This window comes from Elephantulus edwardii, unplaced genomic scaffold, assembly GCF_000299155.1.
Source record: "Elephantulus edwardii isolate Elephantulus edwardi_28Jun2011 unplaced genomic scaffold, EleEdw1.0 scaffold00003, whole genome shotgun sequence".
NCBI lineage: Eukaryota > Metazoa > Chordata > Mammalia > Macroscelidea > Macroscelididae > Elephantulus > Elephantulus edwardii.
The window spans coordinates 17,547,947-17,570,661 of NW_006399753.1; the positions used below are offsets into that span (position 1 = coordinate 17,547,947).

The window sequence follows — 22,715 nt, forward strand, 5'->3', positions numbered from 1 at the left end:
AGCTTCCCTTTCCAGCTCTTTGCTTGAATTTCCATGAGTCTCTGGCCTCCTTGACTCAGAGACCTTCTGCTCCTAATTTTGGCCTCAGAACCTTGACCCCAATAATGGGTATCTGACTTTGACCCTCTGGACCCCTTTGACTTTCTCCTCCTCTTCTCTTAGTTTCCTTCCTTTCCTCATTCCTTGCACCCCACCCTCATCATCCCTAACCTGGGTTAACATGCTTTACCTCCCTGCCTCTGGCTTCAGGCCTGACCAGCAGAAGAAAATGGAACAGTAAAGCTGAACTAGAAAAGCAGCATGAACTAGAACCACTCAGCCCCTGTGTGTGTGTCTGTGAGAGGGGAGTGTGACATGGAACAGCAGGGACCTTGCCATTTGAAGGGGAAATTATGTAACAACGAGTGATTTTTTTTTTAAAGAAAAAAAATGAACTGGGGGTGTAGGGAGGAAAATGTGCAACAATGAATGAATGAGAATCCAACTTTTCTGTAAACTTTCATTAAAGTCACAATTAAAAAAAAAAATTAAATCCCTGGCTAAAAAGGCCAAACAGAAGTTTTTTCTTTCTCCATCTGGAAACTTTGAGTTGCCCAGCAAATACTAATTATAACATAGCCTTTGTCGAGAATTCTGTCACCTTGGAACCAAGAAGAGGAAGCCCTAGCCCTCTCGGAGAAGTCTGCCCAGCAGGCTTGGAAGTCGATACCCAAAGACCAGCTCTGGCTTCCCGGTGACCACTCGCCACCTATACTGGGACCCAGCACTCGCCTCAGCTGCCCACAGGTCACAGTGACCTGTTTACAGACATCTAGAATTCCAAGGCACTTTTAGGACAAGAGACTTGGGATGTTCCCAAGTGGGCAGCAAGGTCTTCTCTGGGAGAAGCTGCTCTTTGCGATCTATTTATACTGCTGTAAACATGCGCCAAGGAAACAAGGCGTGTGCGCATGCGCCACTGCAGAAGGCAACTGGAAGGTCACATGTCATAACAGTGGAAAGTACATATGCAAGTATTCTTAGCCCTGGAATGTATACACTGTCTCCTGCCCAGCAGCCCTTCCACAGAGCTCCAAAAAACTGTGATCGGGCCTTCAGCATAAACAAACCCAGAAAGCTCCCAGAACAGGACTTTGCCTACTGAAACAAAGGCCTGGCCATCTGGTTTCTTCAGAACTGGAGGTGGACACTCTCTGAAGACACAGACGGCCCAGCCATCGGTGGATGTCATCGCTGTGAAACAGGTACGCACCCCTGCCCTGAATTCGCCTGCTGGGAGCCTGCCAGAGGTCACCCAGTAAAGCCTGGCCCCGTTGCTATTTGGTTTCTGCTTTCTTTTGAACTCATTTTAAAAACTAAACCAGAGAGGTTCAGCAAAGTCATGCTTCCAAGGAAGAATTGCAAAGACTCATTTTCATGGATCATTTCTGTCTAGGTACCAGAGGGCCATGTCCCCAGAGTGACAAGGCGGGGTGTGGGGGGACACGAGGATAAATTCCCAGAAAGAGATGTTTAGATGTCTTTCCTAAACATCAAATATGTCCAGTATCTGGGGCCAAGCTCAGCTATTTCTGCTGGTCAAGTAGCTTGAATATGAATTCGCTTCAAGGCCCTAATACTCAAGAAACTTTCAATGACTTTCTTTGTCTTTCTTTTTTTTTTTTAATTTTTGTGTGTGAGTGTACCGTCAAATCAGATCTGACTGGTACAGGAGGAGATTGTCCCTCCTTTTCCTGGCAGAGCATCTGGTGGATTCGAACCGTGTGCCTCTGGGATTGTAGTTGCAGCTCCTTGCCACTAGGCCACCAGAGCTCCCCTTCTTTGTCTTTCTAATTAACCAAAGATCCAATTTCCATGTTGTTGTTGTTACTACCTTTGTGAAAAATCAAAGCCAGAAAAGAGAGCGTCTGTTTTAAGTCTTCCCAGTCTTTACTGAGTGACCCTCTGGGCCCCACCATCACCCATCTACGTGAATGCACATGGATGCATTAAGGCTTAGAGCCCTCAAACCCTCCAGCACATCCTAACAAAGCTTTGACTCTTGCTCCCTCTTGGAGCTTCTGCCCCTCTTTGTAGGATGGACGAGGAGTCACTGGATGGACTGCTCTTCAAAGACCAGGACTTCTCCTCTGACCTGTTGAAGCAGCTCAATGGTTTAAGACAAAGCCGGATCCTGACAGATGTGAGCATCTGTTGCAGTACCTGTGAGGTTCCCTGCCACCGAAACGTGCTGGCTTCCAGCAGCCCCTACTTCAGGGCCATGTTCTGCAGCAACTTCAAGGAGAGCAGTGAGGCCAGAGTCGAGCTGAAGGGCATTGACTCCACCACTCTACACCAGGTCATCCTCTATATATATACTGGGGAGGCCCGCATCACCGCCGAGTGTGTCCTGCCCTTGATGGAGGCAGCCTCCATGTTGCAGTACCCCAAGCTCTTTGAGGCCTGTTCCTCATACCTCCAGAGCCAGCTGACCCCCAGCAACTGCCTGGGCATGATCAGACTTTCTGAAGTCTTCAGCTGCGGGACCCTCAGGAAGAAAGCCAGGGAGATGGCCCTGAAGTGCTTCCCAGAGGTGGCCTCGTCGGCAGACCTGAAGGAACTCTGTGCTTTGGAGCTGAGGGATTACCTCGGAGATGACGAACTCTGGGGTGAGGAGGAAAAGGTGTTTGAGGCGCTCATGGCTTGGGTCAGGCACGACCTCGAGGCCCGGAAACGCTATATACAGGAACTGTTCAAACAGGTCAGGCTTCAGTACGTCCACCCTGCCTTCTTCTACCACTTCATCGCCAGTGACACCCTCCTTCAGACGTCCCCTGCATGCCAGGCCATCCTGGAGACGGCCAAGAGGCAGATGTTTTCATTATGTGGCACCAGTGTCCCAGACCTCAAGCCTCTGTGTCACGTCCCTCCCAGAAACTCTTACCAAGATTTCCTCATCCTCGTGGGCGGGAGGAAGGACAACCAGCAGACCACCAGGGATGTTCTGCTCTACGACAGACAGACAGGTCAATGGCAGGATCTGCCCAAACTCCCAGCCCGTCTATATAAGGCTTCAGCGGTCACCTTGCACCGCAGTGTCTATGTCACTGGGGGCATGGCTGTCAGCGCTGGGAAGAGTCTTGTCAGCCCTAGTGTTTACATCTTCTCCCTGAAACTCAATCAGTGGCGGCTGGGGGAACCCATGCTGGTGGCCCGCTACTCCCACAGAAGTGCCACTCATAAGAACTTTATCTTCTCCATTGGTGGGCTGGGAGACAGGCAGGAGGTCCTGGGCTCCATGGAGAGATATGACAGCATCTGCAATGTGTGGGAGAGCATGGCCCACATGCCAGTGGATGTCCTCCACCCCGCGGTGGCTGTGAAAGACCAAAGACTCTACCTCTTTGGGGGAGAGGACACCATGCAGAACCCTGTGCGCCTTATCCAGGTAAATGTCTGTCTTTAGGTCTTGTAAGTGCTGCATGCGTGTACCCTTCACACACACACACACACACACACACACACACACACACACACACACGCACATACACACCCCTCTCATTTGTGAAGGAAGAATGGAAGGAAAATTTTCAACAAGATTTCATCCGTTTATGAGTTCTTTTTAGGCTCATTCAATTCATACAAAATATATCAGATACAAACCACTTTCACAAAGAGCTCATCTGTATTTGCAAAAAGAGAAAGAACTCAAACCCCTAACAATTCAAGATGTTGTTGTTGTTATTAAGTGCCGTCGAGTCATAGGTGACTCATAGTGACTCTATGAACGAAAGACCTGAACACTTGTATAACTTTCATCGTTTTTGCAAGTTCATAGGGTTTCCAGAGGCAAGCTGTTTAGGAAGTGGATGCCACTCCTGCTTTCAAGCTTGTTTTAACAAGGGAGCTCCACCAAACACTGTCCACCATGGGTGACCAATACTGCATTTGGCACATCAGGGTCACAGTGTTCAGCATCACAGCAACCATGAGTTACCTCTGTACAGCAAATCGACAGACCAGTGCCATACCACCTAGAAGAATGTCTGACCAAAAACAATTAAAAGCAGGCCTGAGGAACTCAGATTAAAATCACCCACCTAGCATCACTTTCTGTCCATTAGACCAACTGAGCTCTCTCTATGTTGTTGTTGTTGTTGTTTTTGTTGTTAAATGCGTTGTCAAGTGTGGACAATTCAAGATAAAACTCATTTACTATCAGATAATGAAGCTCTAAAGGAATCCATCAGCTACTTCTAAGACAAATAAACACAACCCTAAAAGAAGATAAACAAACAGGTCTGTCCTAGAGAGGGTGAAGCCAAGTCTCTACTTGGAGGCTTGGATTTTGAAACTCCATCTCACATACTTTGGGCAAGTGGCCAGGAGAGACCAGACCTTGGGGAAGGACATCATGCTCAGAAGGGTGGAGGGACAGCGCAGGAGAGGAAGACCCCAGATGAGATGGATTGATACAGTGACTGGGGCAATGAGAGTTGGTATGTTGGAATTAGTGAGACTGGCTCTGAACAGGAGAGGCTTGAGAGCTGCTGTACGTAGGGTCACTATGGTTCCCAGGCGACTTGATGGCACATAACAACAACAACAATAACAAAAGAAGATTCATAGCTTGACTGTTCCCTAACTCCCCAACTCCACTTCAGAACCTCAGAACCAAAGTCTTCTAGAGTAGAGTCCTCACATTTGTGATTTCCTGAAGAATGTAAGGTACAGTCAGATTGAGGAACCTCTACCTTATAAGACATTTTGCTTAAAGCTTTCAGAAAAGTAGGGTCAATAAGGGTAAATATTTCCAAAATTTAAACTGTTTTCCGATATGATACAAGTTCTGGTCCTCTGCAGCTCATCTTATGATAATGGAAAACTTGAATAACAAATCTGTCTGTAAAGACCCTCAAGGAGGCCACCGGAGACTTGCTTAGTTCTCTTCTAGGTAATAATTACACTGAGTGTTGAACACTGAGGACACAGACATGAGCACTGAGTTACAAATGTCCTCAAGGAGCTTACAAGACACTGACAGTTCAGATGTTGCAATGGAAGAGTGCTCTCAGAGCAAAACGAGAATCTGAAGCCAGTCGAGAGAGAGAGTTCAGAGAACTGTGCAGAGAATCCTGTGAGCTTGGCTAACAGTACATGGGCAGAAGAGAGAAAGGGCAGGTGGATGCCAAGAGTACAGAATAGAGGGATCAGGCATGCAAGGTGAGGTGAAGAAGCGTCTCTGAACATACAGCCTTGCATCTGCCATCATCATCGGGGGGAGTCGAATTATGTTTTGGGAGAGAAGAAATGTTCCTGGGTGAGGCAACAGCTTGTGCAAAGGCCCTGCAGCAGAAAGGGGCAAAGTCTATTGCTTTGAAGAACTGAAAGGATGAGCTGTGTGGTTGGAACATGGAGCAAAAACAAGATAGATGGTGTTTCCAAGAGTAACTGGAGTGGGGCCAGTTATCTAGTAACCAAATAGGTCAACTCCAGCTCATGATGACCATGATCTGGACAAACCCCAGACCTCCCTGTTAGCAAGTGAACACATCAACCTTTGCACCATCTAGGACAGAAGGCTCTCTTTCTCTCATCATCTCCTTCACACCACTTGCCAAGTTACCGAGCAAACTTGTGATCCCAGACTGCTGTCCTTACGCCCCTCCCACACAGAAATTCCAGAAGGAGCAGGTCAGGAGATAAAGTTGGTCTGGTGGAGTGTGGTGGGCCTTGTCAAGGAATCAAGTGAATAGTCCGAGAGTTTTGGGGCATCATTAAAGGGTGTCACACAGGGGAGTTAAGGAATCCTCATTTGCATTTCTGTATATTCTCCCTGGATACTGTGGAGAATAGAGTAAGTGAACAAAGGGAAGTGGATGGATGGATGGATGGATGGATGGATGGATGGATGGATGGATGGATGATGGAGGATGGATGGATGGATGGATGGATGGATGGATGGATGGATGGATAGGTGTATGGATGGATGGATGGATAATGGAGGATGGATGGATGATGGAGGATGGATGGATGGGTGTATGTATGGATGGATATCCGGATGATGGAGGATGGATGGATGGAGGATGGATGGATGGATGGGTGGATGGATCAAGAGATACAGATGGCGTGAACTAGGTTGGTGCCGAGGGATGGAGGAACATCACTTCAGTCTCCTCATTTTCTCTTGCCTTCACCCTTGAAGCTCCTTTTCTTGATTGCTCCTTTTTAAGCACCAAGGTGGATTCTTAGTCTTCCCAGAGTTCAAGTCCTACTTCCACTCACTTAATAGACCCAAAGAGACATCCTCGATTGCCCTCCATGCTACAGCCTCAGATGTAGATGAAGGCTTCCTTTGATTTTCAAAGGTGTGCTTTATGCAACTTGGTTTTTATGAAAGACTTTTAGCCCAATTGGACATCCACAGGGAGTTGTGCTACTAGCCTGAAGGCAGTGCCTCTCTGGAGGTTTGAATCTACCAGAAGATCCTTGGAAGGAAGTGGGAAACCTTGTCCAGTGCCATTTATGGTCTTGGAAAACTGCTGGACGGTTTTGAGACTATTCCAACTTGACAGCAATGAGTTTGAGTATTTGAGTTTTTTAGTAAAAAATCTTGATACTTTTTTACCTCCTAAGAGGAAATCTGAGGAAGCTCTCATAGCCTAAAGGTAAAGAGTTGTGTTGCCAACTCAAGTGCATTCAGTTCGAATCCACCAGCTACTCCACAGAAAATGATGGGTAATCTCCTTCCATGAGGTTTACTGCATCTGAAAACCCACTAGAGGGTCAGCTATGAGTTGGTTATGATTTGTCAACACACAACAACAAAAAGAAACAAGAGGAAATCTTAAGAGGATTTTTGTTTTACTGGGAAAATGCACAAAGCAAAACTAAGTAAGGCACTAAAGAAGCAGCTCCCACCCCAGCAGTGAGAGTGCTGTCCCCGGGCTCCGGCCCCAGGACCATACACAGCAGATCAGTCTCAGGCTGTGTCACACTGAGCCGTGCCCAGCAACGCTAGAGTTGGTGCTGGTGTAGGTTTATGTGTTATCAACCATGATTTGGCAGACTGTCTGGGGGTCTGGAACATAAAGAATTTTTCTGATATAAACAAATACTCATTTTTTCTCTTTTTTTTCCAACCAAGCCTTAAAAAAACAATTAATTAAACCAATTCCCCCCCCTTCTACTGTTTTGGCTATGAGAAGCTCCATCAGAATGCTCTATTTTCTGATGGTGAGGTGGTCCTGCATAATGAAATATTTCTATATAAAGCTAGAACACCTCCTTCTTTCTTGGATGTTTTTCAAACTCTGGTTGACAAATTGGTTGATGATTTCACATTGCAAAATTACCTTCAGCTTCTTAAGACAAAAATAGAAAACTCAAAAGGCTTTAAATTGACCTATTAATTCATTCAAACAAGGTTCGTGTGGAGCTCCCTCCCACCACACACACACACACACACACACACACACACACACACACGACCCTCGGCGTGGCAGCAGTTAATAGTGAGTAAAAGCACTAATTCAGATAGTTTTCTTATCCACACAGCACTAGCTCTGAAATGGAGATTTGACTCATTTGAATAGTTTAAGATGAATTCTTGGGGTTACCTGATGAGTTGCCACAAGGGCTCTGGATGGTTCGCAGACGTCCTTTAAAGAATTGAAGCCACAGTGGGATTGCTTTGCAAACTGTGTGGGCACCTCTATCTTGCCTTTCAATCTTACTATTTTGGGGTGACACCAAGTGCATCCTTTACCATAACCAAGTGTTTTTGTTCCATTAGTCAAACACTGTCCTTTGTTATCCTGGCCGCAGCCTCTCCCTGGTATTATAAGGATTGTGAACAAATGTTTCATCTATTTTTGAAACCAGATGATAGAGAACAGAAAGCCAGGAGGCAATTACTCACCCGAGTAAAATGCAACCAGTGTTTGCTTTTTCTCCAAGGACTCCCCTGTTCTTTCCAAAGAGTCCTACCTGTTTGCAGGTAAAGCCATGAAGAGGCACTATTCTGTGGTTCTTCATCTCTGGCACTTGGCCTCTTGTATGCTTTGCTGACTTGAGATATTCCAGAGACCTGAAGAGTCTCCGCTCTCTAAACACCTCCTTCAGGAAAGTCCAATGGGTCGCAGACAGTGCCACGGGTGCGGTAGTGAAGAGCACGGCCCCTGGACTTCACCAGACCACTCTTCTCCTCACTCCCAACTGTGGGACCTTGATCATGCACTTAACTTCTCTTCACCTCAGGATTCTAATCTGAAAAGAGAAGTAAAAACTCATGTCATCGAGTCTATTGTGACTCATAGAGAAACTATAGACAGTAGTATTGGCCATAGGGTCTCCAAAGCTATATTCTTTGCAAAAGCAGATTGCTACAATTTTCTCCTGCAGAGCAGCTGGTGAGTTTGAACCACCAACCTTTAGATTAACAGTCAAGTGCCTTACCACTGTGACAAAAGAGTTTCTTGGGAAAGTAATAGTGTTTACCTGACAGGATGGTTGTGATACTCAAGTTCGAGAAATAATCAAAGTAAAGCCTTTTATACTGCTAGCAATTGCACTATCACAACAACAAAGAGATGGAAGCAACCCAAGTGCCCATCAACAAATGAGTGGATGGGAAAACTACGATATATTCACACAATGGAATAAAATGCAGCACTGAAAAACCATGAACTATAAAACATTACACAGTGTGGGTGAGCCTGGAGGACATTATGCTGAAATAGCTCAGTCACGAAAGGTCAAATATTGCATAACACCACTGTTCTAAAGCAGAACTGACATGGGAGGGTTAAAGAGAGAATAGGAAAAGAGTAGATAGATAACAAACACTGCACTGAAAGAGGTGAGAGAAAGAATTGTTGGAAAGGATTATATGATTAGATATTATCTGTAAGACAACAATCTGGAACAAGAGGTGCATTGCAAAGTAGACTAGGGAGGGAGAGAAGAGGGAGAGGGAGGAAATCGTGCAACCATGAATGAATATTTAAGAAAAAGAAAGTAAAGTGGAGGAGGGAAGGAAATATGCAACAATGAATGAATGAAAATCCAACTTTTCTGTAAATTTCCATTGAAAGCCACAATGAAATCTTAAAAATACTGCCAGCAATTATATTGTACACTAAAAGAGTGTCTGGTGAAGGCAAGTACCCCGCCTTTGTCTGCAAATACATATATTTTGGGGTTTTTTATTGAAGTACTTCCGGTATGTCTTCTGCTAAATTTTCCTGTAATGAACTCATTCACATTTGAAATTTTGATTTTTAAACAAATTCATGCTTTAGAAAATCAGGATTTTTTTTTCTTTCTAAAATTTTATCTGAGTGAAAGTTTAAAAATCATATTGAATTTCCATGCAGTCATTCATAAGCATTTTATAACATTAATTGAAACTGATGAATGGAATTAATTATGATGCCCAATTAAAAACTCTTTATTATATGTTGCCTTTAGTGAATTATTACGTGATTCACTCTCTGAGAGAACAACAAAGGAGTAGATGCTCCCTCTCGCCCTGCCTCCTACCCTTTCTCCTTTCTTCCATTTCTGTCAGGCTCTGTAAGGTCAGGCATGCCCTATTCAAAAGCCTACCCCACTTGGTTCAAACTCATCCCTGCTTCTGAGATGCTCTCAGCCCCGGGACACGTATAACCTTAGCAATCAGAGTAACTGGAAATCATTGACCTGATCATTATCCACCAAATACCCCTAACCACCACCGCTGTCAAGTCAATTTCAAGAACTGCCTCATGGGATCTCAAAGATCATAAGTTGTAAATCTTTATGGACTATCACATCTTTGTTCCACAGAACTGGTGGGTTTGAACTACCAGTCTTTTGGTTAGCAGCGGGTCAATTTAACCACTACACAATCAGATATCTTTTCTTTTGTCAATACTTAAGTTTCTCCATTTCTCACTTAAATAAAAAAATGACCCAAGCAGAAAAAGCAAATGCACTATATGCGGCAGAACTCTTGTTTCATTCTATACAAATCCAGCCAGTGATTTCATAGGGTCACATAAAAACCAAGTTTCTAATCACCTTCTTCTGGTTATTAAATAATATTCTGTTTATTGAAAGTACAATAGCTACATGTTAAAAACAGCCCCCAAAAAATGAAAAGAGGAAAATTGCTACCCTGCTTACTACTTGGAAAAAGACATCATGCTGGTAATGTGAAAGGTCAGAGAAGAGAGGAAGCTAGAATGTCACCGTGTCAGTGACAGTGGCCTTGAGGATGATGGAGTTTGTGAGAACGGTACAGAATGGAGCAAGTTCAGACCTGTTGTTCACGGAGTGGCTGTCAGGGCTCAGGAGGCATAGGCCACAGAGGGTTGTGCTCTTAACCCAAAAGCAGTTAAAATCTACCAGCAGTTCCTGGGAAGAACGGTGGACAAGAGCTTCCCATGTGATTTACGCCTTTATAAACCCGCTGGAAGGTCAGCTATTGGTCAATTCCACGTCAACAGCAGTGACCAGCTGACTTTAGTAACTACTCTGCCTGTCTAACTTTAAGATGCAGTGAAATATTACCTTTTTAAATGTTCATTTAACTCACAAAGAAGCATTCAAATGTTTATCCCGCAGGTTTACCACATTTCCAGAAACACATGGTTCAAAATGGAGACGAGAATGATCAAGAACGTGTGTGCCCCGGCTGTGGTGTTGGGGGAGTGGCTTGTCATCGTGGGAGGTGAGTTTAAACAGAGGGTGGCAAGGCTGGACACAAACTTGGCATCTCCTGTGGAAAATAGGGGCCACTAATAGACTAATAGAGGTGGTTGTACCGGTTGGTCTTTATAAAAAGCACAGCCATCCACCCGGGGGGCTGTGAACAGCCTGGTAAAGCTCTTTCTCCATCCAGAAGATTCTCCATGTCATTGTCAGGCAAACAAGAGATAAAATATTACCTATTTCAAAGAGGTCTTGTGATAATTAAACACATCCACACATCTAAGGCTCTTAGCACTACCCCAGACACATGACCAAAGCTCCCAAAGTGCTTCCCGGTGTTATTAATATTAACTACTGTTATTCATCCATCATTCCTACTAGCAATGTAGTGTCAACATGAAGAGAACTGGCTTGGGGGTTCAGTGAGACCTGGGTTCAAATCCTGGCTCTACCACCAACTGGCTAGACACTCTGGCAAATTCTTAAATCTCTGAGTGGCTCAATTTCCTCATCTACAGAACGGGGTTGTAAAATTACCTACCAAGTAGTTTTGTTATGGAAATTCACCCTTGCTCCCAAAGACTTGCTTTGGATTGTTCTAGATTTTAGACGGGAACATGGAAGGGATACAAAGACTAGAAAGACTGAGAAAGTGCTGGAACCAGGAGGCTGCTCACTAGTTTTAAAGAGTGTACATGCTGCCTGTGTTTTGGCTGAAGAACAAAGTCACACAGATCTGGGTTCTAACCCAGCTCTGCCAGGTGCCAGCAGTGTGACCTCAGGCAAGTTACTCTCACACACCGAGTTTTTATTTCCTCTGGGTTGAGGAGCCCCAGGGTTGGTCAATGGCAGTGCCAGGCACGTGCCCAGGACCACTAGCCTCCCTGTGCAAATGAAGAAGGTTGAGCCTCCCAATGTGCCACTTGGTTTTCAGGTTACACACGGAGGATCCTGGCTTACGACCCTAAGTCCAACAAGTTTGTCAAGTGTGCGGACATGAAAGACCGGAGGATGCACCACGGGGCCACGGTGATTGGGAACAAGCTGTATGTGACAGGTGGCCGGCGGCTGACCGCGGATTGCAGCATCGAGGACTCAGACGCCTTTGACTGCTACGACCCAGAGACGGACGTGTGGACGTCCCAGGGGCAGCTACCCTACAAGCTCTATGACCATGCCTGCCTCACTCTGCAGTGCATACCCCACACGCCAGCCTGCTCTTGAAGAGGCTCAAAAGCTTGTCTTAGTCACAAAGCTTTCTGTTGTCGGTGACCACAATCCAAAAGAGACACCAGGCCTGTTGCCGTCAAGCTGTCCAACTCACACTGGCCTCGTGTGTAACGGTACAGCAGTGCTCCTCAGGGCTGTCATCTTCACAGAAGATGCAAATTGCCAGAATTTGCTTCAGTGGGGCCAATGGGGCAGGCTCGAACAGCTAACCTTTATGTTGGTAGCCAAGGACAAACCATTTGCCCCTTTCAGAGACCTTAAGGGGCAGAAACCCAACTGCAAATTACCAGCTCTAAGACACTGATGGATTCAGGGAGTGCTGGTGAAAAGAATGTACCGGAACCTGGCATGGCATCGGTGGAAGTCTCCGTCTGTCTGTCCCTCTTTGTGTGTCTCTGTTTCTCTTTCTCTTCCTCTCCCTGTCTCCTCCCTTCTCTCTCATTCTGACAGCTTTCACTCTATTCCACCACTCCCACTACCCTGTCTTTGCGGGTCTCATTTCATTTACCCCCTCCCTCCACCCATTAAATTGTGCAACTCTGTGATTTTGCCCCTACCCATCCTCACCCCTCTACTTCCACCTCTTCCTTCCTTGGATCTCTATACATGTTTTACTAGTTATCCTTCTATTTTTACAATAATGGTTTTATACAGTATTTGTCCTTAGGAGACTGAGTTTTTTCACTCAGAATAATGCTGTCCAGTCTTTCCCAAGTTATGTAGTATTTTTTTTTTAATTGTTGCTCCTGAGTGCTGCATACTATTCCACTCTGTGATATATTCCACTGTGAATAATACCACAATTTCTCAACCCAATCCGTTGTGGTTGGACAGCTGGGCTGTTTCCAGAGTCTCAAGATGGTGAATAATGCTGCTATGAAGATTGGTGTACAAATCTTTGTTTGTATCTCAGTTCTAATTTCCTTGTGGTATATTCTTTGTAGAATATACCTAGGTCATGCTGCATTTCTATGTTCAGGTTTTTGAGGCAACACTAAACCGCTTTCCAGTGTGGTTGTACCATTCACTCTATTTTTAAAATATGGTAACTGATGAACTCAGATTCTCCTTCTAACTTCTCGTCTCAAGAGTCAGCCTTCTCTATCATTGTTCATAAATGAATCCCAAAACTTGATGCTGATTGGTCCTTTTGAATTCCATATCGACTTCTTGAGATAATCACTATTGCCAAAGATTAACAGTTGCCATCAATTTTATTCCAACACATGGTGAGCCCCTTGTGTGTCAGATTAGAACTGGGCTCCATAGGGTTTCCAGTGGCAGAGTCTTCAGAGATGGACCACCAGGCTTTTCTTCCAAGGGGCCGCTGGGGGTGCTGAACCTCCCACCTTCCAGTTAACCATTGAAGTGGATTGCCAGGGGTTGGGCTAATTGAGTAATCGTGGATCAAATTGATATGGAAAGAAATAGGATTAATTACTGTGATTGACAGCTCATTAACGTGTACCCAATACCGTAGAAGTAGTTCCTCAAAGAAGGAAAGCCGGGTGTCCTGTTCACCACTGGACTCAGAATGAGAGACAGCATGGCCCAGCCAGTCCAGGTGGTAATAGTAGAAATGGCGGTTGCCTTGCATCTCTGCACATCAGAGGGAGTCTGCAGAGAGGCCAATGAATCGCAGACACACCTCGTCTCGCATGCTTCCCTGTCAGGCACTTCGCAGGTACTGTGATTTGTACAAAATGAAGGCTTGTGGCAACCCTGAATCAAGCACATCTATTGTGCCAACTTCCAACAGCATGTGCTCAACTTGCATCTCTGTGTCATTTTCATACTTCTTGTATTATTTCAAACGTTTTCTTAATGCACTTAGACTACAATGTTGTGTATATTTAACTTTTATGTGCATCAGGTAACCAAACATTTGTGTGGCTTCCTTTATTTTGATACTTGCATTATTGTAGTCTGCAACTGAACTTGAACCGTCCCCAGGGTGTCCCTACCCTGTGCCATTCAGCATCTCAGATTTGATGCATATTCTAAGTTGTCGGAATAAAGTTTGCTTCTGGTGCCAATAGAGTTTTTTCTCCTCCCTTTGAGGAGCTTTAAACCTGCAAAATTAATCAGGATATTCATTTTGGCAAATGTGAAGATTACTTCTTAGGAGAAAATTGAAGTATTCCTTCACTGATTATAGCCATTTACTCCACTTCTGGTGGCAATGCTGACGCAAAGTTCCTGTGGTTCAGCCCTAAGCTCAGGAATCCACAGATACATGGTACAGAGAGAATCCCAGGGAGAGGTCCTCAAACAGGGTTGATCTCCATTCTGGCAAGGAGGATGAAGATTCTCAGGGATGTGCCTGGAGCTCTGCATTTCTGCAAAGCTTCTAAGAAGGAAATAAAGAGTAGAGCCTAAAGATTTTCTCCCCATTCTCTTCCCATTCCCACCCTGCTCAGCTGTAAACACAAAAGACCTGGATGAATTTGTCTCACCTGACCCTGGGCCAGGTCCCTCTCCCCACCAATGGAAGCATCTAGAGTGAGAGACTGGCTGCCTGGAGTATGCCAGAACTTCCCTGAGCTGTAGAGCCTTCCACGTCAGATGGCTCTGCAGGTCCATGGTCTGGACGTTTCCTTCTGTAGGCTGCTGCTGCTTCTCTCTTTTTTTAAACTTCTGTTTCTCTCCTGAAGTCTTTAAGTTCAGTGCTGCTCCTGAGACCACTTGTCCATGGCCCAGAGATACTGCCCACCTTGTCGGTCCCCCCTCCCGGGCCTAGACCAGTTTCCTCCGGTGTTGCCTGACATCTTACTCCAGTCTATCCTCTTTGAGTCTCTCTCTATTCAGACTCTCTACTTCAACTTTCCCTAAAATTGTACTAGTAAAGGTAACCAATTACTCATCTCAAAAATGAGCCCAAGAAGTTTGTTTTATATTTTAGTAGCCTTATGTCTCATCTCCCTCAAGCAATCATCTGCATTTGTTGTTGTTAATCACTCTGGAATCAGTTCTGAGTTGTAGCAATCTTGATACAACAGAATGGAACAACATCCCATGCTGCACCGTCTCCCAGTCTCCATTGCACCTTCTCCACAACCGTTGCTATGCTTGAGTCCATCATTGTAACTACTCCATCACCTCATCTGGTTGGGGGCGTATACGTCCCAACAATTCCCCTTCCATCCTGAAATACCTCCCTCACTTAGTCTTCAGATCACCACTTTTCTTGGTTCTTCTTTCTCCGTGGTCCATTCTCATCTCCTCATATTCCTGACTATGAAATGCTGGTGAGCCCTGCGCTCAGTTCTTGGGTCTTTTCTGTCTCTGCTCTTACTCTCTACACACATGAGCTCCTCCAGCCCCATCTCTGTAAGTAGCATCCAAATGCTAATACGTTCACATTTTCTCTGATTACAGATTCATGTGTCTATCACCCTGCTCTGCATCCAGCTTTGACATTAAAATGACATCCCACACTTAGTTGTTGGTTGGCATCAAGTTGGTTCAAAATCAAGGTGACCTTCTGCACAACAAAACAAAACACTGCCTGGTCCTGGGTCACTGTCAAGTTCATTGCTAGGTTTGAACCCATTGTTGCCTCTACTAAGTCAAGCCGTTTCTTGGAGGTTGTTTCCTGACAAGAAAATGTGTAGAGATGTATATCTACATGTCCATGTCCTGTCTCAAACTAGGCATGTTCAAGAAGTCTCTTGTTTTGAGAATACTTTTAACTCTCTATTCAGAAATATTTCCCAATAAAATAAAAAATATTAATTTTAGTGAAAGTTTACAGAGACTATGAATTTCCATTCATTCATTGCTGCACTTTTCTCCCTGCCCCCAGTTCACTCTTCTCTTTGAAAAGTAAAAGAAAAATTCTTTCATTGTTTTACAATCCCTCCCCCCAGGTCCACTCCACTATGTAGCCTTTGGTCTGGACTCCTGTCATGACAACAATACTTAATCACAAATCCCTTTTAAACAATTCTCTCCCTCATCTGTGTCAATGCAGTATACATTATTTATCCCATCCTTCTCAGTCTCCCCCCAACCCTGATGTCATCCCATTTTTTTACATCAGTGGCCCTATGCAATATTTGTCCTTTCGTGACTGAGATATTTTACTCAGCATAATGTTCTCCAGGATCACGCATTTTGAATAACATTGCATGAGTTCCTTGTTTTTCAATGCAACATAGTATTCCATTGTGTGACTATAACATTAGTTTTTTGATGGACACTTGGGTTGTTTCCAACTCTATGCTATTGTGAACAAAGCCATGACAAACATGGGTGTGCATATATCTGCTTGGGTGGCGGTTATGGTTTCTTTGGGATATATTCCCAGTAGTGGAATTGTTGGGTCAAATGGTATTTCTATTTGCAACTTTTTGAGAAAGTGCCATACAGCCTTCCATAGTGATTGCACCATTTTACACTCCTACCAACAGTGAATAAGGGTTCCAGGTTCTCCACAACCTAGCTAGCATTTGTTGTTTGCTGTTCTGTTAAATTTTGTTATTCTTATTGGGATGAGATGATATCTCATAGTTGTTTTGAATAAAATAATTTTTTTAAAAAAAGAACTATTTCCCCAATCTACGACTATGCATCAGAGAGCTAAACAATGACTAGGGAGGATAGAAGAAGAATTGGTGCCTTTGAGCTGTGATGCTGGAGAAGAGTATTGAATATACCATGGACTGCTAAGAAAACAAACAGGTTCATCCTGGAGATGGTTAAAGCAGGCTGCTCCTTGGAGGCAAGGATTCCGAGGCTTCATTTGACATACTTTGGTCATGTTGCAAGGAAGGACCTGTCCTTGGAGAGGGATGTCATACTTGGGAGGGTGGAGGGACAGCATAGGAGGGGAAGACCCTCTATGAGGTGGATTGATTCAGTAACTGGGATAATCGGGGTTGGTGTGTCGGAGATGGTGAGATTGGCCTAGAACAGGGAAGAGTTTAGGGCTGTTGTACATAGGATTGCTATGAGTCACAGGCTACTCGACAGCACATAGCAACAACAACAACAACAACAAGAACTGTGTATTAAATAAACTTTCATTTCTTAAAAAAGAAAATAAAATATGTCTTTCTCCAGCTCCCCAAACTACTCCTCGCATTGGCTTCTCCACATTTAATGAGGAAGCTTGTCATTTCATTTCTCGGGTCATCCTGCCCTTCTCTGTTTCCCTCCCTCTTTCCTAACCTCCACAGAGTTTGGAAAGTCTGGGCAGGGTAAGAAAGGGCATGGTCTGCCTTGGTCAACCCTCAAGACTCAAGAGTTTTGTCTAGAGAACCTTATTTGCTTGGAATTATAAATGGGAGTCTTGATAACTGTAAAATATTATGTCATCCAAAACTCCCTGTATCCTGGACTAGCTAACAACCTAACTGTCTTTCCCTCCCCACTCAGTCCCCTAATTAACAAGCTGCCAGGGTTTCTGGCTACTCAAAGCTGGTCCAAGTCCCCCTGGAAGCACGTAACTTGCCCCAAGGGATTTACAAAGCAAAATGGCACCAGGGCCAAACACATGTGGAAACACCTTGCAAGCCAGCTGTCCCTGTGAAAGGAGAGAGCAGTGGCAGAGGAATTCACCCACCGGACTAAATCCTTCATCTTCATCTCTGGCTCCTCTCCAACCTGGTTAGGATAATCCCATTCCAAATAATCCCATTTCTCACTGGCAGAAGAGAAAGCCACAGCTCATAGCTGAGGTCAAAATACACTTAGCCAGCAGCAGTTAAGTTGAAAAAAAAATTTAGTAAAAAAATGTGAAATCGTCTAACTAGCCTTCTTAATGGGCAGTGAGATGAGGAGAAACATGCGTAGGAGCCAGAGCTGAGGAAGATATCACTAACAGAACAGCAAAGTCTTCCTCCCTGTGTTAACAGAAAGAAGGAGACAAAGTCAGCAGAGAAAGTAGTAATGGAAGGAAGACATTGAGACACAAAAAACTTGAAGTGGGGAGCAGGAAGCCAAGAGGAGGCTTCAGCACTTCGAAACCCCAATCTAGCCCCCAAACACAGCAGCAATTGAAGGAAGGCCCAATTCAGCTGAGGCCACTATCAGACCACAGACTGACCGAGACTTGGCCAGGTCAGACACCGGGTTGGGCAATGCCCTGGCAGTACAGCGTGGCCCCAGTAGGGTAGAGTCTCTGCCATTCTGTCTCCACCCCACTCAGACTCTTCTGGACTCTCTTCTCAGAAGCAGTGGTGGCTCCAAAGGTGAGTTAGTCCTGGTCTAGGACTTCCTCTTTCAGGTGGCACTCTCTAATTACCTGCCTCAGCCTCACCTGCATCTACTCTTTCTGCTAAACTCCAAATGTATCCAAGAATCCACCTCTTAAAGCTAAAGTTCCAAAAAGAATTCTCCTTCCTCACATGTAATGAGCACCTATTACAGAACAGAAGGCACAGGCTATGACTGGTTGCACTCAGATTCCTTTCCCTCAATATCTGAGCCCCCTTCTTCTTTATTAAACCAGGCACCTCCAGTTCCTTTCTGCCATTGCATATACTATTCCCTCTGCCAGGGTGCCTTTCCTCCCTCTAATAAACTCTTTTTCTCCTCCATGGAACTTCAACCTTTTTACTCAGACTCCCTCCCCTCTGTTCCATTTATTCCAACATTTTTCTTATAGTAACATGTTTTTTAAAAAACACCATTGACTAGATTCCAGCTCATGACAATCTCACATGTACCAGAGAAGAGCTGTGACATAGGGTTTGCAGTGGTTGATTATTGAGAAGTCAATCACCTATCTTTTTTTTCCAAGGCACCACTGGATAGACTTGAACTCCCAACCTTTCTATTAGCAGGTAAGTGTGGTAACCATTTGCATCACCCAGGGACTTCTCTTAGCACCACAGAGATTTGTTTGATCAAGCTAGAATGGAAACTCTTCAAGAGGGCAAAGATAGAATCTTATGTCCTTTGAACTTCAGACAAGTTACATCACCTCTGTTAGCTTCCGTTTCTACGTTGAAAATGAGGGGATTTTGGTCAACTTGAGGCGTTGTCCTGAGGATGCCAAAAGGGAAAACGAACATGAATATACTCAGCACGTAGTCTGGAACAAGGTGGAAAGCAGACACAGCTAAGGTCCTTTTCCTGTTCCCCACTCTGGTCCTTTTACTGGCCATTGTGCACATCCCAGTAAAAATATACTCAATACTAACTTTTGGTTGTATATGTGTACATTTGTGTGTATGTCTCTTAGGCTAGGTTCTCTTGAAGGGAAATGCCAGTATATATGTATTCATATGTGTGTGTGTGTGTGTGTGTGTGTGTGTGTGTGTGTGTGTTTTGTTATGTACTATCGAGGAAGACCCTTGATAAGATGGATTGACTCAGTGACTGGGGTAAGGGGGATAAGTGTGTCAGAGACAATAAGGGCTCAGAATAGAGCAGAGTTCAGAGCTGTTGTACATAGGGTCTCTATGAGTTGCAAATAACTTGACAGCATATAACAACAACCACCATCAAGTCAGTATTGACTCCTAGCTGACCCTCTAGCTGGTTTTCAGAGGCAGTAATTCATATGAGAGGAGATTGTGGTGGCTGGCAAGCCCCAAATCCATGGCTCAGGTATCAAGATGAGACAATTCCTGACTCAGATGGTTACAAAACCCAAAATTTACAAGTAAGACAGCAGGCTGCTGGCTCACACTCCAAGAGCTGAAGGTCAAGGGATGATGAGTCAGACACAGACTTGAGAGCAGCCTAGCTTTGCCAGATTATCTATATATGTGGGATACAGACAAAAGGAAACCCCCTCTTCAACTGACTGACTGCTCACACCAGATTACAAAATGGAAAATAATGATATAATATCTGCCAAAACAATAAAAATCATGGCCTAGCCAAACTGCACTCAGCTTTAACCATCATAGTCAACATGGCATCTACACACATCTTCTTAAACCATACATAATCTCTTAATCATGATGATTATAAAGTCATACTTGTGCCTAGCATGCTGATACAGCTAACACGCAAACAATTAAAAGTACACGAGAATCATCCATACCTCATATTTCGAGTTTATACTATAATAACTGTAAAATGTCAGCAGCATGATGGCAGCCACTACAAACTCCACAAAGAGGGAACTGTCCCCATCAACAACATCCACAGTACAAAACTAATTCCTATGGGGCCAAACATCAACCCCACACCAAATCCCTTCACCTACTTCTACCAATTTCAATACCAACTGTCCCCAGGGCTCTCACTGAGTTCAGCTCTTTGTTACAATGGCCACACAGAACTCATAGAAACATACTCATAGTTATGGGGTTTATTAAGGCAGTTAGTGAGTTACAATTCAAGTCAAAATAGGATGCAATTAACCACTTAGGAGAGCTTCTTAAGAACGCACACAGGTCCTCTGGTCTTCAGCTTTAGACCAGTATGAAAAAGCTCTTTTTGTCTTGCCATTTATGACATCTCCTCACTAGGCCCCCAGTGAGCTCGGGTGAAGGCCACTGGTTCTGGCTCCATGAGGCCATAGTCTCGGGTCAGCTCTGTCTCAGAATGGTCTCTGGTTCTGCACGGAGGCTGCTGCTCTCATGGAGGTCTTGGTCTGATGGACACAGGGATCTCTGGCCTTGCACCACATGCCCTGCTTCTTCTTTCTTGCTGGTCGTAAGAGTTCCATATTATGCTTCTAAACTTTCTCAATTTAACCCTGTTGGGACAGTAAGACTGGCCAATCTGCTCACAAGGTGTCTACACATTCTGTTTGCATGATCCCACCCAACTCTGTGGTAAAAGAAAAAGCAATGACCAAGAAAGCCATTTTGCAGAATAAACCCACTAAAAAAAATTAATTAATTAATTAATTAACTCATTATAACAAGCAAAGAAACTGGAGAAGGAAGAAAACAAAGAAACACACACATGTATAACAACATAAGGAAGAAATCCCCTCTGATTCCAGTTCTTGGTTCTACAACTGGTCACACAGTTGTAGTTGGTATTTAGAACTCTCTTCTTCCAGCATCCATTCTGTATTTCCTTTGCCCTTAGCAAGTGCCTCAGCTGGTTGTGGTTTGCTCTCTGGTGCAGTGACCCAAATCTTCATTCCTGAAAGGTCTGGGTCATTAATAGTCATATTGGAATTCGGTTGCGTGGATTCCATTGACTTTAATCATAGGCTATGATTATACTCAGAGATCTCTCGAATTACAAGCATGTTGTTGCTTAATGCCATTATGTAACACCAGATTTCCCCTAGCTCAGGGTCAATCACACCAGCCAATACAGTTACTCCTTTCTTTGCCTGTTGATAGAAAGGGATGAACAACCTAAAGCAGCTGGCTGACATTCTTAACTTCTAGTTCAGGGAATCAGTGCTATTTCTCCTGTAAGGAGTATTCCTCCCATAAGATATTGATACCTACAGAGTATAAGGGAAGAGAAAGCAAAACTTCTGCAAGTGGGACATTAGGGGTGGGTAACAGTGATTGGAGCCACCCTCATCCCAAGAACCAGAGGAGAGAGGATTACGATTGAATCCAAGATGGAGAGAAAGAGTAAGAGCTTTGCCACATATATAGATCCACATATAGAGGATGCAGGCTGCACTCCCAAGGAAACTTTCCTTTCAACTGATTGGTTGCTCATTTCAGGTCATAAAATAAAGGGTAATTACATAATACCTGGCAAACCAATAAGAATTATAGCCCAGCCAAAATATAACCTAATTTTAACTACCGCAATGACAAATCGTGTGCTGTTTTAACTGTTTTTAAGCTCTGGTGGCACAGTCCCAGGAAGTTACTAACCCAATGACGTTGGTGCTCTCTGGCAGTTGAATCCATCAGCAGCTCCAGTGGAGAAAATAAAGGACAATCTCCTCTGATGTGTTTTACCGCCTCTGAAAAATCACTGGAGGGTCAGCTGTAAAGAGACCCATTGGAAGGTCAACTATCAGTAGGTTTCACTGAGTGAGGAAAATACGTAATTCCATGGGGAACATGCATTCTATTTCCTATGTGTGCAGGCATCACCACTATCTGTTTCCACAATAGTGCTGCCAATCAAAAGGCACACAGTTCAAATCTACCAGGTGCTCTGCCAGGAAAAAAAAAGGTGGTCGGACTTTTCCCATGCGATTTGCTGCCTCTGAAAACTCACTGGAGGGTCAGAGATGGGTCAGCTCTGACTTGATGGTTCATAGCAGCAGCAACAAGCAGATACTCAGTACCCCTTAAATACCTCTCCCTCTTTCCTCCTCTCCCCCTCAGCCTCTGATGAACATTGATCTCTATGCATTTGCCTTGTCTCAATATCTCATATAAATAGAGCAATGCAATATTTATTCTTTTGTGTATGACTTTTCCTACTCTGCATAATGTCTTCAAGGTTCATATAATAACTAGCATGTGTCAGAACTTCATTTCTTATTGTATGAGAAATATGGATAGAAGTTCAATGTCAAGATAACAAAGATTGTAACCACTGGGCTGATTGGCAGCACCATGATAGATGGAGAAAATATTGAGATTGTTAATAATTTCAGCTTGCTTGGCTCCACAATCAACAGTCTTGGTACCAGTAGTCAGGAAATCAAAGGATGGATTGCATTAGGGAAATCTGCTGTCAGGGACTTCCCCAAAGTGCTAAAGAGCAATAATGTCATTCTAGAGACAAAGGTGTGCCTGATTCAGGCCATGGTCTTCACAATTACTTGCTATGCATCAGAGAGCTGCATAATAACTAAGGATGACAGAAGAAGAATCAATGTCTTTAAGTCGTGGTGCTGGAGAAGAGCATAGAAAATACCACGGACTGCCAAGAGAACAAACAAATGTGCCCTAGAGAAGTGAAACTAAGCT

At 44.3% G+C, this 22,715-nt stretch overlaps 1 protein-coding gene across 1 annotated transcript; it reads left to right on the forward strand.

Moving 5' to 3' along the window:
* Positions 1-2,077: 2,077 nt before the first annotated feature.
* On the forward strand, positions 2,078-11,898 carry KLHL38 (kelch-like family member 38). Its single transcript, XM_006879466.1, has 3 exons — positions 2,078-3,427; positions 10,588-10,693; positions 11,609-11,898. Exons 1-3 carry the CDS (start codon positions 2,078-2,080, stop codon positions 11,896-11,898), a joined length of 1,746 nt encoding a protein of 581 aa, XP_006879528.1.
* The last annotated feature ends 10,817 nt before the right edge of the window (positions 11,899-22,715 follow it).